Genomic DNA, 19,451 nt, shown 5'->3' with positions numbered 1-19,451 from the left:
AGGAGGATCCAAAGTTCAAGGCATAGAGATTTATGGAATCACAGAGAGACCCTGTCTCAGAACAAATAGTTCCCTAAGAAGAAGTGGTCAGTGCTATTTCCAAGGTTTTGTAGGAGATGCTTATTTTTTTCAGAGATGTGAAATAAAAGAGTACATTTGAAATATCCAAGATTCTAACATTTTGATGGGTAAAAGAATGCTAAGCTAGTGGAGATAAACTATAATGGAGTAGAAAATTTTCATGGTGCTTGGGTCAAATATATTTTAATGGCAATTTAAAATATATTGGTGTTGCTCAAAGGAAAAATCTCTAAGGAACTTTTAGTGTGGTTTCTTGTAGAGGTCAGTATAACACAGAAGCCACAGAAACAAGAAGGGAACATATTCTTTTTCAGATCAAAGAAATAATTAAAACAATCATAATTGGAATAGTTTACCATCTAACAATGAGGTAAGTTATTACTATTTATAAAACCATACTTAAAGCAAAGAAATATTTAAAGTCCTGAATACACAGGTAAAGGACAAGCTACCCACTAAGATGCTTAGCATTCTAGATTGATCTGAACTCTGTATGACACTAAACTGTTATCAGAGATCAGTTACAATGAACAAAATAACAGACTTCATAAGGAAATATCTTGTATTGAGACTAGTGTTGGCAAAGCAAAGCAAAAATATGCTTAAAATGGATACTTAATTACTAGTGCTGAATTTCTTAGTCATGTTTAGTAAATTCCTATCCATTTTTTTCTGAAACACAGAAGTTAGAGCAACATTTTTTCATGGAATATTTGAGTCAACATACTCACTGAAACTGAACAGTGAACTTAAGACTATAGTTTCTGTTCATGTGTGTTTCAGTGGGACTTAGCAAAATGCAATTTATTCAAGTGTTACTGTACCTTTGCTTAGTATGTGGACATTATTACATTTCAGTTAGTTCTATAAAATAGTATTGTGGGAGGTATAATATCTTGTTCTATCAAAAGGGTCCTCATTCTTTTATTTTACTGTTTGAGAATTTCATACATGAGTAAAGTATATTTTGATCAAATGCACTCTCCTCCATTTTCCTCCCTATTCTCATCAGCACTATTCCTCACTAACCAACTTCCTACTACCAGTGTTTTAAAACCACTGAGTCCATATAGTGAGCATGGGTATAAAACAATCTACTGGAGTGTGGATAGCCTCTCAGGCGGCTACATCTGGGAAGAAACTGATTGGTCCCTCCTCCAGCAGCCAACCAATAGCTCCTTAGTAGGTTGTGAGACTTGAAGAGTCTCTTCCCCGTCCATGCTAGAATTCTAGATGACTTGATCTTGTGTAGGTCTTGTGCCTGTAGTCACAGCCACTGTGAGTTCTCCTGGCAGATACCATCTCACTACAGACTTCTACCTCTTGATCATACAGTCTTTCCATCCCCTTTTCCACCATGACCCCTGAACTGCTACGGTGTGATATAGATGCCTCATTAGAATTGGGGGCTAGTCTCTTTATACACTGACTAGTTGTACTTCTCTGCATTAATTGCTTTCTACTGTAAAAAGAAACTTCTCTGAAGAGGATTGAGAGACACAAATATGTAGGTCTAGATAAAGAACTGAGGGGCAGTTTGTCCTTATTTTCATTTAGCTATATAATAGTATTAGGTTCTCTCACCAGGACCTGTGACCTAACCAGCAACAGGTTTTTGGCCCAGGTAAAGATACCAGACAAGAGTTCTGTTTTGTGACGCTCTCTTTAAATCCAATCATTCTCACCACTGTTGTACCAATGGGCATATGTTGTTGGTCCAGTTGTTACTGTAGCTTGCAGAGTTCACAGCATAGCAAGTTTATTGATTACATTTCTTCCTGGATAACATGCATAGCACCTTCCAGCAATATGAAAGCTAGCCAATAAAGATTAAGATTCTAAGTTGATATTGGTTTGATTTCTCCATGTCTGTGATTCAAGTATGTGTTGTCATCAGCAATAGGGTCTTATCCTCAAGTTCTATAAAGTAACCAAGAACAGTGCAATAGCCTGTAGGTTTGGGGGATCTCTGGAACCCCATTGACCACCCAAAAAGTTTGAAAAGAGGTAATCCATATCTAGCACTGGGGTTTTTATTTACTAGCCTGTGGTGTCTGAGGGAGACATGGCTCCTTATTACATAATAACTCCATTTAAAGTCATTGTCTCTCTTTTGTCTCTCTTTCTCTCTGTGTGTGTGTGTGTGTGTGTGTGTGTGTGTACACGTGCACATAATCATGCGCATGTAATTTTTTGCTTTTGTATTTTTAGGAAGCTTCTACAGTAGTAAGCTTCCATATGGAATTTTCAGAGATCTTTAATGTTAGTTATCCCTTAATATGATTACTCCCCTGCCCTCCCATCCCCCACCCCCATTTAACCATTCCTGTTCCATATTCCTTTTTCCCCCGTTCATAACCATGTGTGTTCTCTGTCCCCCTTTAGGTCTATCCTGTCATTGCCCCTTACTAGTTTTCCTGCCTTTTATGGGTACTCCAATTCAGATACACATATTTGAAGTTCAAATGTAGCATCCAATATAAGTGACATCTCACTTATATTAGATGTCATATTTTTCATTCTAGATCTAGGTACCTCACTCTGGTTATTTCTAGCTCCATCCATTCACCTGCAAATTTCACAATTTTATTTTTACAACAGAATAATATTCCATTTTGGAGGGTTTTTTCCAGGGTGAGAGATAAGGAACTATTTTGATTCTTCTACTTATAGGTATCCAGTTTGAGAGGTATCATTTGGGAAGATGCTGTCTTTTTTCCAGTGTGCATTTTTGGCCTCAAAATCAGATGGCAAAGGAGCAGAGGCTTATGTATCTTGGTCTCCAATTGTATTCCGTTTATTTGGGTTTACATGCTCACTCTGTCTTTCTCTTCCTGTCTCTTACTACATGTCCCTCTCCCTCCCTTCCTCTTTCCCTTTTCCTCTCTCCTTTTCCTATTCTTCAGTTAATTTGGCCAAAGGTTTGCCAGTTTGGTTAATCTTTCAAAGAACCAACTCCTTGTTTCACTGATTCTTGTGTTTGTTTCTATTTCATTTCATTTTACCTCTAATTTTGAAATGCTGCTTTAACTGCTCTTTTGAAGTGTTGTTTGCCCTTGTTTTTCTAGGGCCTCCAGGCTCATTGCTACTCTTCTTGGATTGCTCAGATTTCTTGCTACAGCCACTCAGCACTATAAATTTTCCTGTTAGGACTGACTTTATCGTGCCTTGTACACTTTGCTTTATTTTGTTTTCATTTTCATTCAATTCTAGGATTTAAATGTTTTTCTTGATTTCACTAGTGACCCATCTATCATTCAATGGTATATGTAGTCTGAGTTTGTGTACACTCCAGGTTCTCTTGCTGTTTTCATCTGTTAATCCATTGCATCAGAATGTGTTATTTGTTTTCAGTGTTAGTTGAGACTTGATTCATGTCCTAAGTATTTGATCAGTTTTGGAGATACTTCAATGGGCTGATAAGATAATGTGTATTCTCAACTTTGGCATGTTTCATAGATATCTTTTAGGTCCATTTGACACCAGTATTTCTCTGTTTAGTTTTTGTCCAGATGACCTGTCTTTGATGAGGTTGAAATATTGAAGTAACCCAGTATCACTCTGTTGGAGTACATTTTTAAAAATGAAATTGGGTGCAACTTTATTTGCTGCATACATGTTTAAAATCATAATACTCTCTTGATATATTATTAGTTTCATGAGTATGAAGAGACTTTTGTTTGTTCTGTCAGATGTTAAAATATACCCGCTTGGTTCTTAGTTGCCTGTGCTTGTAATAACATTTTCCATCCCTTCATCTATATAGTTGATGGTAAGATGTGCTTCTTGGAGGCAGCAAAAAGATAGATCCTATTTTCTGATACAGTCAACTACTTTCGTTTTATTGGATGAATAGAAATCATTAATATTCAGTTATTGCTGACAAACAGGTGTTAATTCCTGTCATTTTCTTAATTTTATGGTGTTTCCTTTGACCTCTTTTGAAAGACTGTCGTGATTGAAGTATTTCTCCTAGTATCATTCTGTAGAGCTGGCTCAGTGGTCATCAATTCCTTTAACCAGTTTTTATCATGAAAAGGTTTTATTTCTCCTTTGATTTTAATAACTAGCTTTGCTAGGTATAATAGTCTAGGCTGCTAGTGACGGTTTTGCAGTACTTAGAATACAACGTTCTGAACTCTTCTGTCTTTAACATTTTCTGATTAATAATCAGGTGTTATTCTAAAGAGCTTTCCTTTATAAGTGACTTGACAATTCTCTCTTGAATCTTTTATTCTGAATTTTTACTATGTAAGCTGTAGTAATGTTATGAAGAGTTTCTGAAACATGATCATCTAGAAGACAGCAATAGGAGGCCTCATGACCTTAAACTCAGGCTTCTTTACACCATGTTGGCTTGAAACATGGGAGGTTAGTGCAGCATTCATTTGTGAGATAATGGCCCAGGAACTTGAAGGCAGCTCACATGTGGGTAATAACAAGTGGCCCAGGTAGTGGAAATGAAACGCTAATGTAGAAAAGGTGCCAGGAAAGGAGAGTAAAAGTAGATTAGGGCCCATCTCAGTTCATTTTGTTCTGCAAGGACAAAATACAGCAAATAATTTATGAAGCTCATGTTCTCCACATGTACACCCAACACTCAAGGTACCAACTGTGCTGTCGTGTTCTTTCAAAGCAGGAAGGAACAGTCTCTAGACCCTGTGAAGCTTCGTTTGTAGGGCTCTTGATTCCATTAATGAGAGGAGCCCTCATGGCCTGATCACTTAAAGGCTTGTCTCAGTACACCTTGGAGGGGACACATCCAGCCTTCACAGGAATCAAGCAACGAAGGACTTAGATTTACATAGCTTAAAGTTCAGGCAGCAGACAACCATTATTTTAAAACTGACAAAGTTGAAGTTGTGCTTTAGGAGGACAGCTTGGCTCTGTAATTGTTGGGGGTGGGGCATGAGACTAGAGACAAGATAGCAGTCAAAGCATTACTCTAGTCGAAAAGATTCTGGATCATGCAGCTCTCAGGTGTACATTGTACATGCCAAGAATCAATATGTCTGATTTTGCTGGCATGGTTTTCCATCCCTCATCAACACACACAAATTATGTTCAAAAGGACTTAAGGGTACTTTCTTAGTAAGAGGAAATAACATAAGTCAGAAGGAAGATGCATAAGACTTGGGAAATAAATGGGAGCAATGATTGCAGCCTCTTGTAGGTTTCAGAAACACCAGTGCTAACACCAAGGTAGCTTTGACACCCACATGAAGACAGAAATTTCAGCTCTGGCGAAATTGGGCACTTGAAATTGAAGTTCCCCCTAACTTGTAGCTACAGTACTATCCAGTAAAGCTAGAAGGTATGAGGAATGTTTGTGAAGACTGGTAGTACACACCTGGAATCCTGGAGCTCCAAGTTAAATGCAAAAAAAGAATGTGCTAAGCTCAGAAACTCTTGTCCAACAAGAACAGAAAACCTGTCTGCCATGCTTTCATGACTTGGGATGTAAATACTGCACAGGGGCAGGGTGTTGCCTCCTGTGCATGCCTGGATATGAGTCGCTCAGAGCTGCTGGATGAAGCGGCTCCGCCTGCTGCATCAGTGGAGCTATGCTAGCAAGTGAGCAGTCCTGCCCACCCCTGACGGTGCCTTCACACATCGGTTCTCCCAGAGTCCCATCTCACTCCGTCACCGAGAGGTGCTTTCCCTTGAGCTGACTCATGATTCCTTTTGTACTCCATCCAAGCTCTAGAGATGATTTGTTTTCAGAGGTGAGTCAGATTGCAATCTAGTAACACTACAGATGATATTTCTAAGCCAGGCATCGTGGTGCACACATGAAATCTCAGCACACAGTATCAGGCAGGATACTCAACTGGCCTACAGATTGAGACCCAGACTCAAAACTCTATAGCATTTAAGGATTTGACTATATAATTTGGGACTTGATAGTTCTGGAACTAGAGTTTGAGACCTCTATCTTCACTTCCAGTCATCGGTCTTCATACCTTAAAACGGTGCTCTGTTTCAATCCTTGTCTGGGTTTCCCATGATAATTTTAAAGAAAAAACCATCCCCCATACAATTCTGGGTGTTTGAAGATGGGGAATTTGAGCCTTTTATTACCAAATGAAATGCCCTGTGGATAATCAGCCAATTTACTCCATGTCAGTGACTATGAGGTGCTGGCACCTGGGGCAGTACTGTCACAGATGCTACATGACCTCTAAACAACTCCAGTTCCATTGAGTCAGTCCTACACTTGCTAGCTGAAAGACGGAAAGGAACTAGTGCAGATAGTGTGCCGCAATAGAAAAGCAAAGGCTAGTTAAGGCCAGTTAATGGTGAGTGCTACCCAGAATGGATATTTCCTACTATACCCCTTGGAAATTTCACAAACTCTATGTGTTTGTGCAACTTCTATATTAGGGTTCTCTGGAGGAATGGAACTGCTTGAATATATATGGGATGTATGAATGACTTACAGCTATGGTCCTGCTAGTCCAACAATGACTGTCAACAGAAAGTCTAAAAATCTGGTAGTTGTTCAGTCCATGGGCTGTCTCAGCTGGCCTTTAATATATTCTGGAATCCCGAAGCAGGCACCAATGCCAGTGAAGGAATAGACTTGCTAGCCAGAGTGAGGGCAAGCAGGCAAAGAGCATGGCACTTCCTTCTTCCATGTCCTTATGTAGGCTTCCACCAGCAGGTGTGGCCCAAACTAAAGATAGAGCGTACCACCTCAACAGGTCTGGGTAAATAGTGGTCCTTCCCACTGCAAATGATTTAACTGAGAAGAAAACCCTCACAGGTGTATCCAGCTCCTTAGATTTTAGTTAATTCCAGCTGTAGTCAACATCCTCCCAGTTGTTTTAAAAATTGATTCTGATATCTAGGTGCACTTATTAACATATAAGATGAAGAATTTCCCAAGTTCCTATGACATAGCTTGGAGGTAAAACTTGAGTATAATGCTTGTCCATCAATGCCAAATTGTATACAGAAATAACCATTTGGGTGCAATGCAGTGTCTGGGTTAGTGGAGAGAGTCTTGGAGAGCTGACCGAGGAGGTACAAATACAATGGAATTCTGTAATCTTAAGCCAAGTGAATGGAGCCCTACACCAATGTTCCTTTTTATTAGTAACTCAACGACTCCCTGACCACAATTGATGTCACTGAAGAGGTACACTTATAAGGAGTGGGTGTAAGTACAGATACTGCTAACATCAGCACAAAGCTTGTACAGCTGCATGTAGTTAAACGGGCTCTCTTCATACTAAATTGAAAAGTTATGGTCTAATTTATGTTTTGTTAAGGCCAACGATACTATAAAGAATTGAATTGATTGGGCACATCATTTCAAGAAGTCTCTTCCTCCACATTTGTTTCTCCAATTTGCACATTAAATCTCTGATATCAAATGCCGAATGAATGTGATGAAATAAGAGGGGTTAAAGTTTAAAGACGTTGCTACAGGGTGTTTTCAGGGCCACCTTTCAGTTTCTGAAGCACTCAATAAAGAATAATTATTTAAATGAAGGATAGTAGCTATTTCTGTTTGTATTAGAAGAAAGCTGATATATGCCTGCCAGCATTTAGTATTGTCAGTTTTTTTATTGAATATTCTCAGTAGACTTCTTGTTGAAGTGAGATGTGGCAGACCTGGGTTATTGAAGCCAGTGCCAGTGAAAAGGGCAGAAACTGGGATGTCTGTTTTAGATGCTTACAATGTAACACATTTGCCTTAACCTAGTAAACCTAGATAAAGCTTACTGGCTTTGAAAGGAAAATGCCAACTTTTGTGAATTTGGGAATAATTTAGCCCCCTTTTTACTTCTCTTTGAGTCTGCATACATTCCACCCTTTTCCTTCTTAATATAAGTTTTACAGGAGGAGGCTCAAATGTGACATTAGTTACACTATGCTTAGGTAAGCTTACTTTTATCTGGGATTCAATAATCACAAATCTACAAGTACAACAGTCATTTATTAATGTTACTAGTAAATAAAGGTTGTGTTTTTAATGTTCATTTCTCACTCTTCTGTCTCAGCTTTTGAAAATTTGGGTAATATTTTAGCTAAAATACTATCTAGAAGGAACTTTACTAAGGTTTCATATGTATGAATTCTAAAACTTTGAATATTGTCTTAGGGCTTCTATTGCTGTGATAAGACACCATGACCAAAAGCAACTTGGGGAGGAAAGGGTTTATTTTGCTTACACTTCCACAATTCAGTCCATTGTGAAAGGGAGTCAGAGAAGGAACCTGGAGGCAGGAGCTAATGAAAAGGCCATGGAGGATGCTGCTTAATGTCATGCTCTTCCAGGCCTGCTCATCTTGTTTCTTTTACACCCCAGGATCACCTGCCAGGGGTGTCACCATGCACAGTGGGCTGGATTGCCTCACATCAATCACTAAGAAAATGTTATCACAGGCCAATCTGATGGAAGCATTTTCTTACTTGAGACTTCCTTTTTCCAAATGACTCTCGCTGTGTCAAGTTGGCATGAGACCAACCAGCACCTTAATGAAGCCGATATTTAACTCTGGGGATTAGAAAAGGGAAAAATAGACCAGGCTGGGCCTGTAGCTCAATTGTAGAATGTTTGCTGAGCATGTATGTGTAAGCGTTTCGGGATGGGTCAGGACAGGATGGAACAGGAGTGGGTCAGGTATTCTGGCACTCGGGAGTCACAGAATACTGAGTGTTACACAGCTCAGGTGGAAAGGTATCCTGGAGCTCAGGAGCCAAGGAGCACCACAGGTTGCAGTAAGCTTGGCAGCTTACAGCCTTGCCTCAGAGAAAGGCTTCTCCGGTGTATCAGCTCCGCTCCAGCAGGACAGGGTCTTCCAGCTGGGGATGTTCGCCTAGTGTAGCAGTTTTGCTCCGCAGGAGGTTTGCTACAGTTCAGCTCTGCTCCTGGAGAGCGGAGAGCAGGGAGCCAGGAGCAGAGTGTAACAACTCCGCTCTGCCAAGGAAGGTTTCCCGGGCAAGTGTTACAGCGCTGCTGGCTCTGCTCTGCTTGCTCTGCTCTGCTCTGCCTAGGGTCGCCTCTGCTCTGTCGCCGCCGCAAAAGAAGATCTTCACCCAAAGCTCATCCAAAGGGGTTTATTGGAAGACAGCTGGACCAGCCAAGCTGAACATACACAGGGTTTATATAGGGATTCTTGGGGTTGGGGAAGTTTTTCCAGAGTAGGGATTGGTCCGATTTCAGTGCTGAGCTCAGATTGGCAAGAGCTCTGCTCGGGGATTGGTTACTTTTTTTTTTTGTTTTGTTTTGTTTTTACGAGACAGGGTTTCTCTGTATTGTTTCGGAGGCTATCAGTCCAGCCTGGCCTCGAACACACAAAGATCCGCCTGCCTCTGCCTCCCGAGTGCTGGGATTAAAGGCGTGTGCCACCACCGCCTGGCTGATTGGTTACTTTTTTACACAGGATTAGGGTCAGATTTGGCTCTGGTTGCAGGGCCAAAGTGTGTTTCTTTCTCTGGTCCTTTTTAGCCTTTTGGCTCCAATTTTAGGGCCAGGGTACATTTCTTTCACTGACTCTGATTCCAGGGACAAAGTGTGTTCCTTTGGCACTGGTTTTAGGGTCAGGGTCCATTTCTTTGGTTGTGGTTGCAGGGCCAAAGTGTGTTTCTTTGGCTCTGCTCAGGGTGTGTTTCTTTGACTGGTCCCTTTTCCCTACAGTGTGTGATCTTGGTTTCAATCCTCAGTTGGAAAAAAAAAGGAAACAATAACGAGCAGATAAAACAAAAAACAAAGACATAATGATGAAGTCAAGAAAACCAGAAGCCAATTCTTTTAAGTAGTAGTCATAAGAACCAAGAAAAAGATATAGGCAATATTAAGAATAGAAAAAGACAAAAGCACTACAGAGATAAATCATGTGCCAACAACTTTGAAGGTGTAGATAAAATAGTAATTTTCAATAAAAATATGACCGTTGACTCAAAATAGCAAAAACAATTAATTATAGCCACTAAAATAATGTGGCAACCAGTGGTCATAAGTCTTGTCAGAGAAAAGAGGAATCGCCTTCTAATTCCACAAAGCTAGTGTAGATTGAGCGAGACTGGCACCATCGGTTCACGTATTTGAACGCTTGGTGCCCAGTTGTTGGGTGGGACTATTTGATAGGATTAGGAGGAGATATGTCACTGAAGGTGGGCTTTGAAGTTTCCAAATCCTGTACCATTTCCAGTTAGCTTTCTGTGTCTTCCTCTTGTGGATCGAGACATATGCTCTAAGCTACTGCTTCAGAGCCATACCTGCCTGCTGCCATGCTCCCCACCATGACAATCAGGGACACTACTGCTCTGAACTCTGTAAGTTGCCTTGGTTCTCGTGTCTTATCACATAAATTAATTTTTAAAGAAAGCTAGTCTTGATTAAGAAGAATAAGGGAAGCATGCTCAGTTTCAATTGTGAATTTAGATGCAAATGTTTCACATAATCAAGGTAAATGTATATCTGAAACAGTCGAAATCATCTTTGGATATTTGACTTAGGTCAGGAATAGAATGATGTCTGCTAATATTTTTTCACCGAGTAACATATTCGGAATGGGGTACCATTTTAGTCAATGATGACCAGCATTTGCTGAGTTTCAGCAGCCAAGAGAAGAAAAAAATCATAACAAACTAGGAATGCTAATTTTTGAATTTCTTATAAACAGTATTTTCTGTTAGAGACAAGTATGATCACTGTTCCTTATATTCTACATTTTATTGGAAAGCTTTAACATCATTAAACAATAAAAGGACAAAATTAAGTTATTTTCTAGGTTACATGGTTTGAAACCCAGAAGTCCAAGAAACTAAAAACACTAGAATCCATAATAGAGTACCTCAAGGTTGCTGGATACACGATCAATACAAATTATCATTATCCTATTATTTCAATAGCAGCTGTGCATAATTACATTGACCTTTTGGTGCCAGACGCAATGCTATGTTTCATTTAGTCTGAAAAATGGCCCAGCGAGTAATACCATTTTAAGAGTCACCAAGCCCAGGGCTTGAAAAGTAATTGCCAAAGGTCCTATAGGTGGTAAAAGTTATGAATGCCTGGGATTACAACTTAAATTCATGTAACTCCTAAAAACTTGTCCTGTTTTAACTTCTAAGTACACATTTCCCCCTGTTAACTATAAAGAAAGAGAACTACTTGTTCCTGACATTAAATATTTTTTTAAGATTTTAAGTGTTGTTTGTTTTTTATAGAAAACACACCTGAGGTTCCAAAGACATCATAGATAAATAAAATGGGATTTGTGGTCCTAGGGGAGCTTCAAGCTTATCTAGAAAAATCTAGCCAGTAGTATAGATCATTATCCCTCTGGATAATAGATGAATGAGGCGACTAAGTAGTGGAAGCCACTGAGAGCCAGAGTTCTGAAGGGCCACAAGCTTCCAATCCCTGCTCTGTGCGCGCACAGCCTGCTGGGAAGCCCAGTCGGTGGTCTCCCAGGGAGGTGTTGAGTGGGACAGAGCATGCCTCCTGCAAACTCTGGACAAGAAAGATTCTTTAGAGGCACTAGAGTTGAGGCACTAGTGACCTCCCAGCTGACTTGGTGTCGTTCCTGAAATGTATTTCGCATTCATTATAGCAACAGCAGCAGGAGCTATTGCCACACTCGCTGCTGCGGCAGTGACAGCAGTGCTAATAGTGAAGCGTCTGGGAACCTTAAGAAAGGGCACACGTGTGGACTATGAGAGTACTCAACATGCGGATAAAACCGCCGAGCCTAGTTCCAGGATAAAACAGGAGGCAGCTAAGAACTTGGACGAGGTGGACCACGGCTTACAAGAGGAGCGGGATAAGAAGGGTCAGCAGACACACGAAGAACTGGACCCTAAGAAACCGGGGACAAAGAAGGGGCCGGATGAGAAAGAGCAGAGTTCGCACGGGGATGTGCACGGGAAGGAGCAGGGCCACCAGCAGCCTTCGTGAGTGTAAAACTTGTTCAAGTGCGCACAGGCGGCCCACGGCAGGCTTCTTTTCTGAAGCTCACTGGGCAGCAGGTCAGGGCCTGCAAAACCAGTTTTCAGGGGACCGGGCGCAGCGCCGTGGCTCTGAGGCGGACGCGGCCCTGGCTGGCACCGCACAATGGGCTCAACCTCACAGAGCGGCTGCGGGAGGCGCCTCAGCGCGAGCCGCACATGGGCCCCTCGGGGCGACGAGGCCGGCGGGTGAGCCACCAAGCCGCGGCTCTCGGGGACTGGGACCGTGGGAAGATGCGGGCGGGGAGAGCGGTGGGGAGGAGAGCGGCGCAGAGACGGGGCGGGGCGGGCAGCAGTGCGGAGGGAGAGCCGCTCAGGAGAGCCGCCTCGCGCCGCCCCCGCCCCGCCGTTGCCCGGAGACCGCTTGGCCTCGCCTCGCGTGGCGCGACCACCGCGCCGCCGCGCCCCGCCCCGCCCCGCCCCGCGGCTCCGCGGCCTCCCCTTTCCAGCTCTTTCTCGAACCCGCCGCGGCGCTGCGAGCCGTTGCCGAGCGCTGACGGGGGCGGCCGAGGGCGAGGCCGCCGAGCCTCAGCCGGCCGGTGGCTCGCGCCTCCCGGGGCCGAGCGCGCAGGCGCAGGCCGCAGTAACTGCCGGTTGGGGGCGGCGAACCGCAGTGGCGACGAGGCGGCGGGACGGGCGGAGGCGGCGCGGCGCAGGCGGGCGGGCGGCTCCACCTCCGCAGTTCCGACGCCCTGCCCTAGATTTTCTGACGGAGAGTGGGTCCTCTCCTTTGCTTCTCCCAGGAGTCCCAGAGCCCGCAGCAGCGGCCCGCAGCGGGACGCGGTCCCCGCAGCCCGACACGGAGGCGGGATGTCGGTGGTGGGCATTGACCTCGGCTTCCTCAACTGCTACATCGCGGTGGCGAGGAGCGGCGGCATCGAGACCATCGCCAACGAGTACAGCGACAGGTGCACGCCGTAAGTGCCGCACGCCCCCTTTCCTGGGGTGGGGACCGGGCGCCCTCCGTGACAGGTGCAGCGTCCAGAGTCTGTCGGGTCCGGGGGCGGCTGGGGCTGGTGCCTCGCGTCGCCCCCGCTGGTGGCAGACGCCCTTGACTCACCTGCAGCCCCGTCCGGTACACGGAGAAAGGTCCCCGGCGGCCCGTGGCCGTGACCTGGGATTATCCTGGGCAAGCTAGGCTAGAGCTCTGCGTTCCGTCCTCCCTCCCCCATCTCCCTGAGCGACAGCTTGCTCAGAAAAGTGACCCCTGGTATAGCACACCTCGGGGAATGAATGGCAGTTTTTCTAACCCTAGAAGCATTTGTTTTATTTATCAATCAGTCTGGCTATTTATAGAAGAAAGGAAATGTTGTCCTTGAGAATTCGAGACCATCTGACCGGTTTCCGAAGGGATTAGGTTAACGGTGCATTCGCTAGGAGAGACTCGGCAGTGGGAATCTTGGCCGAGTATAATGGTAGTACTGTCAATTAGTGGAAATTGCTACCTAAAGAGCATTTCTCCAGAGTGAATTGTTGGTGAGTCAGAGGCGACTATCCTGTATAAACAGGATTGCGGAGTGTTTCCATTATGAACTCTTGATGAAAGACTTAACAGCATTATGTCATGGAAACATGTGGGAAGTTTACTGGCAACGAATACAGCTGATATTTGCATGTGAAAAACTCTTCTCGAAGGCTCCTGGTAGCCTGTAATTTTATGAGGAGAATTCTGTTCGTGTACATTTATGGAGAGGTCATTTACTCGACCCTTGTGAATGATCCAAACTTATTTAAATTAAACTGTTAGCCAAGATCAAGTTAAACCATCTTTAGATGCTGAGGTTCCTACAGTTCTAGGAGTAGTGTAAGAAAAATATGGCAGTATGTTTAAGTGTAGCAGAATGAGTTGTTTACAAATATAGTCTAGAATGCTTTAGGTCTCCTTTCCTTTCTAGATTGACCCCATCACCTCTCTATTGAAATTCTAGATATTTATATGCTCAAATGTTGGACATGAATCAGGTAATTATCGTAATCCCTGGGCCAGTAAATTTACTCATGAATTATTCATTTATTAAGCATATTATGAGAAAATATGATTGTTATACTTAGAAATAGAGGTACCTGAAATGATAAAATTAAAAATTATAATTCTATCCAAAAATAAAATTTCCAGATGGTTTCTATTTGTTTTTAAGATAGGAAGGGGAAAATAGATGTTCTGTTCACTAACTTTTATGTACAGTATTTCTATACTATTAGTTTTAGTGTTTGTGTAGTCATTTCACTAATTCCACTCCACGTTCTACCTTCATGTGTTTATGTTTTATTTTTGCAAATAATGTTAAAATAACCACCTTTTTGTTTCCTGTTACTTTGTGTATTTGGGGTTGGTGTTTTGGGTTTTTTTTTTTTGGATGTGTTTTGAGAATTCACATTTAGTGGATGATAAGCTACTATGATTATTTTGCTTCTGACAAAAATTCAATGACTATATTTGCTGTTTTGTTTTTTAAATTAAATTTGTTTAGGGGGTTATGTGGGTTGATGGTACAAATTGGAACATAGCCAAACCTAAGACTGTTCTAAGAATCTTCAAGTATTAATACAAGACAAAACAAAGTGATGCTCCAGTCATTGTCTTGATCCTATGAAGAATCTGACATTACATAATACAAGTAGATGTGAATTTATGACATTTCACTTTACCATTGGTAGGCTTTTCAGTTTGTGATCATTATAAAAGTTAGTAACCATCACTGAGATATGGTAAGGTTTTATTTAAGAAAGTATGTTGCAAATGGTAGTTTGCAGGCTTTCTAGCCAGACATTGACAATTTAAAGAACCTTAAAAATTATTGTACATTGGTATTTGTGTTTTGACTGGGTGAATTTTGGGAGGGATTGTTTTTTGTTTGTTTGGTGGGAGTTTTTTTTTGTTTTTGTTTTTGTTTTTTTTTTGGTTTTTTGACACAGGGTTTCTCTGTGTATCTCTGGCTGTCCTGGAACTAGCTCTGTAAACCATGCTACCATCCTGGCCTTGAACTCACAAAGATCCACCCGTCTCTGCCTCCCAACTGCTGGGATTAAAGGCGTGCACCACCACTGCTTGGCAGTTGGGTGAATTTTTAATTAAAACCATATCCTAAAATAACCAGCCTAATAATATGTATCTACAATCACTGATCAGTTTCCGTTTTTGTTTTTTGAGACAAGATTTGGGGTAAGTAGCCAGACTGATCTTGGACTTGATCCTCCTGCCTCTACCTCCTGAGCACGGAGATGAATTAGGCATGCATTGCCATGCCTAATACCTGATCAGCTTCTTCAATATTTGTGTGGTTTCTATTAATGGGCTCATTCACATTATCAACTAATTTAATTTTTAAATTATGTTTAATAAAATATGAAAACTTACATTATTTTTCATTTGTTGAAATATTCAGTCCTTTGGCCATAATAAAAGATTGGAAGTTCTATGTTGTCATTAAATTATATATGCCTAAAGTTAATTTTTCTAAAGAGCATTTTTGCAAACCTCTAGCAAAATATACCACTCTGAGCACATTTCCTCCCTCTTCATCTTCTACCTTAACATTTGCCCCAAGTGTTCTGATTCATTTTTTTCTGAAGAACTTCTCAAGTCCCTTTACTGGTAAGCATTGGAAGTCTCTTAAGAAAAGAATGTTTTTCCAAGCTTACTTCAGCATTAAAGAACTTCGTTGTACAGAAACTTTTTGAGATCTGAGCCAAGGTTCTCAGATGCAAGTGAGTTTGCCCTCACCGGGACATCCTATACTTATGTGCAGATTTTTTTGTGGTTGTCACCATTGAGAGTGGGAGTGAAAAGTGTACTACAATTAGCGTCTTGGGAGTAGAGGTCAACATACTCGACAGACACAGTGCAGCACAGCCCCATTCGCCCAACAGAAGGAGGATCTGGCCCCGAATGGCAGGGTTGCCATGGTTGAGAAACGCTTTCTGGACGCCCTGGAACTATAGTTGGAGCAAACATTGCTTAGCTGTTGAAAATTTGGTTCACAGCCAAACTGGTGACATAGGAAGAGGGTCATAAAGACTCACTGGGAAGTGAAGAGATTGAAGCTTGCTGGCTATCTCGTAGCATTATTCATCCAGCAACAGCACAGTGACAGCAGAAGGCCTAGAATCCTGTGATCTTGATCTGGGAAGGGGAAAGAAAAAGTAGGGCTATTTTTTGAAGGGTATGTGACAAACTTGAGAGGAGCAGACAGATATAGAGGTGGCAGAATTCGAAGTGCAGTGGGCCTCAGTGTGATGTCAGCTCTTAGCAAGCCATACTGAGACAGAACCTTAGTTTTGTGTTATCCATCACCGTACGTCGTTCTCTCCGTTACTTGGAAACTTAATTTCCATGAACAGATGCAGACATTTCAAATTTGTAATTGGGTGGTTGAGGCCCTGTACTAGTCAACGTGTCTTCTTCCTAGTTACCCCGAGGATCCGTAGTTCCGGTCATACAGAAAGTGTCCTTCCTGCTTACCAGTCAGTACACGGCCAGTGCAGCAGAACTTTGTTATGTGTACTTGTTCTCTGTGTGGCTCTTATATCTACTAGCTACTTGGGAGTGTAAGGAACTGAAATGTGACTAGTTTTAAGGCACAGAATTTTGTTATTTTAATTTAAATTTTACTAAATCCATGTGAGCATTGGCTACCATGTTGAATAGTGTAATGAGGGCAGTGCCTCATTCCCTTACAGATTTCACATTTCGGGCTATAGCTGGAGAAATCAGTTGTATTAGATGGTAATACATACTATGGAAAAATAAAATTAGTTTTGTATGGCATGAGAAGTTTATGTTGGGGAGAATCAGGAATGCTGTTTATACAGGACTGTCAGTGTCAGATTAGGAACTTCTAAGGAGACTTGCTTGGCTCCAGATTCTAGTGACTGGAGGACACATCCTCACATTGCTGGTGTTGTGGCAGGTGCCTCTGGCTGTGTCAGAAAGGGCACATGCTGTATGTGGAAGGGGCCTGACATACTTCTGGAAAGTGGGCATTGATTTTCTGATTGGTGCCCCATAACTTGGCTCCTAGGCTCTACATCACAAAAGTTCTACCATCTCAGTTTCATTACATTTGGGACTAAGGTTTTAGCACATGAACCTTTAGAGGCAAACCATATGTAACCTCAGCACTTGTGTGCCTGTAACATCCTTTCCACAAGACAGCTACAAATTAAATGTTTTTATTTCCTTTCAAGTCTTAATTTAGAAATTGTTCTTTTTCATAATCCTATGTAGTCTGCTGAATTTTTAAAATAAATTTTAAATTATCTGAGGGTAAAGAGTAGATTGTGTATGCACAGCATTTGTTAATTGAATAGTTTCTTGTAATTAAAACTGAAATCATGGAAATATTTTCTTCAATCACATGATAAAATGTTAATTTTTATGTGACATGTAAAGTGTAGTGATTAAAAAAGCAAACATTTTCATTTTATTGTGCCAGGTGTTGAAAACATTTCTTTTAACACCTACATTCCCTCTCCTGGTCCTCATATAACCTGATGAGCAGGTGTTGTCGTCACTGTCACCATATGGAAATCTGAAGCAAATGATGCTTACATAACTCCCACAAGATATTTAGCTGTTAAGCCAGAGTGCAAATCCAAGCAGCCTTACTAATTATGATTAGTTTTAATAGGTCTCAGGCCAGTAGAATTTGAAAAACAATTTTGGCACCAATGCGGTATTAGGACAGTTTTTTAAACTCTAAAATTCTGATCACTATTCTGTTACTACTTAGTTCAGATAGTATGTAAAATATATAAAATTTTTATTTCTACTACCTGTTTTTAAAATAATTGTTGTAATTATTTTAAGTTTACTTTAGTATAAGGAGAACCATATAAAACCACATGAACAGTGTACCTGATAGAGGAACTCTTGTTCTCATCTTATCCAGGGCCTGTATATCTTTGGGATCCAGAACTCGAGCCATTGGAAATGCTGCTAAGAGCCAGGTATGTTGTTAGTGTGGTTGTTTTGGCTTAGAAAGCTAATGATTCTCAACTATATACCATGATGGTGAAGTATCATGGTATATAGTTGAGAATTAAAGTATGGAGTTGAGAATTACAAGTAGGACAGAGTTTTGAACTTTTGTATTTTGTCAGAGGCACTTTGCTGGGTGTGGTAGCACATAATCCCAGCTCTTGAGACGGTAGGATTAAGAGTTCAAAGCCAGTATAAGATGCATGAGATACCGTTTCAAAATAAACCAAAGAAAAAGTAGGATGGGGTGTAGGAAAAGGAGAAGCAAATTTGCTTTGAGTTATAGAATAACTTTTATTTCTTTATTTTAAAAAAAACTGTAAAGTTGAATATCCTGCCATGTGGATTGTTTTCTGGTATCCAGCAGTCTTCTGGATCATTCAGTGACTAATATACAATGTTCTTAGTAAAAGAAAGTGCGGGAAACAAAGGAGATATTTTCCAGAGTTACTTAATGTGGACCATGAAATTCAAGTATAGCTCTAGGCTTTTGGAATGCATATGAATAGAATATTAACTTAAAGTTTGCCTGTTTGCCTGATAGCTTGTTGGTTGTTTTTTTATTGTAACTTTTTTTTCTAAGACTTATTTATTATGTATACAGCATTCTGTCTGCATATATGCTTGCATGCCAGAAGGGGGGGGACAGATCTCATTACAGATGGTTGTGAGCCACCATGTGGTTGCTGGGAATTGAACTCAGGACCTCTGGAAGAGCAGCTGGTGTTCTTAACCTCTGAGCCATCTCTCCAGCCCTAGCTTGTTGCTTTTATATGGTTTTACTGATCTCAAGTGAGTTTAAAGCCTGAGCTACATGACATCCTGTTTAAAAAATCAGTAATATAATGAGCCATTATTTCCTCATGGTTTTGTAGGAATTATTTACTCATTTAAAATTTTTTGCTTACAACTTGAAAGAATGTCTTTTATAACAACTTTTTTTGTGAAAGTGTCTTATGTTTTCTACATTCGTGTTATATATAAATGTTAATTATGTGCCAAACTAGCTCCTTTAGTTGGGTTTACACATCACCATTTGGTGTTTTTAAGTTTGGTGGGGTTTTTGTTTGTTTGTTTTATTTGTGTATACCTCAGTGTCCGTGTCTGAATGTGCAGGTGTGGGGCCAGTGTTCCTGAGGCCGAAAGAGTGCCGGTGTTTTAGAGCAGGAGTCCCAGGGCTTGCATGGCGCCTGATGAGCGTGCTGGATTCAAACTCAGCTCTTCCTGACTGAGCAGCAAGCTCTTAACCACTGAGCCACCTTTCTAACACCATCATATTTTGACTGCTTTAAATTTAGCAGAAACAATCTTTGTTAAAGCATCCTATAATGTTAATCTCCCGTGAGTTAAATTAACTGAGTACCCCTATGATTTATCCTATGATGGAGCTCCGCATCTGTTTGAAGGTCACTAAGAAAGCAGATAC

General features: G+C 41.4%; 1 protein-coding gene across 1 annotated transcript in view; it reads left to right on the top strand.

The window, feature by feature from the left end:
• The first annotated feature begins 11,976 nt into the window (after nt 1-11,976).
• The window catches only part of Hspa4l (heat shock protein family A (Hsp70) member 4 like), a 43,103-nt gene continuing 35,628 nt past the window's right edge, over nt 11,977-19,451 (top strand). The window contains exons 1-3 of the mRNA XM_040754459.1: nt 11,977-11,991; nt 12,789-12,962; nt 17,937-17,994. Of these exons, the coding sequence (XP_040610393.1) occupies nt 12,856-12,962; nt 17,937-17,994 (165 nt within the window). The 5' untranslated portion in view covers nt 11,977-11,991; nt 12,789-12,855. The remainder of the gene's footprint in view (nt 11,992-12,788; nt 12,963-17,936; nt 17,995-19,451) is intronic.

This window comes from Mesocricetus auratus, unplaced genomic scaffold (assembly GCF_017639785.1).
Source record: "Mesocricetus auratus isolate SY011 unplaced genomic scaffold, BCM_Maur_2.0 Super-Scaffold_100011, whole genome shotgun sequence".
Lineage (NCBI taxonomy): Eukaryota > Metazoa > Chordata > Mammalia > Rodentia > Cricetidae > Mesocricetus > Mesocricetus auratus.
Note: the sequence above shows the minus strand (reverse complement) of the source record. Positions and strands in the feature narration are given on the sequence as shown.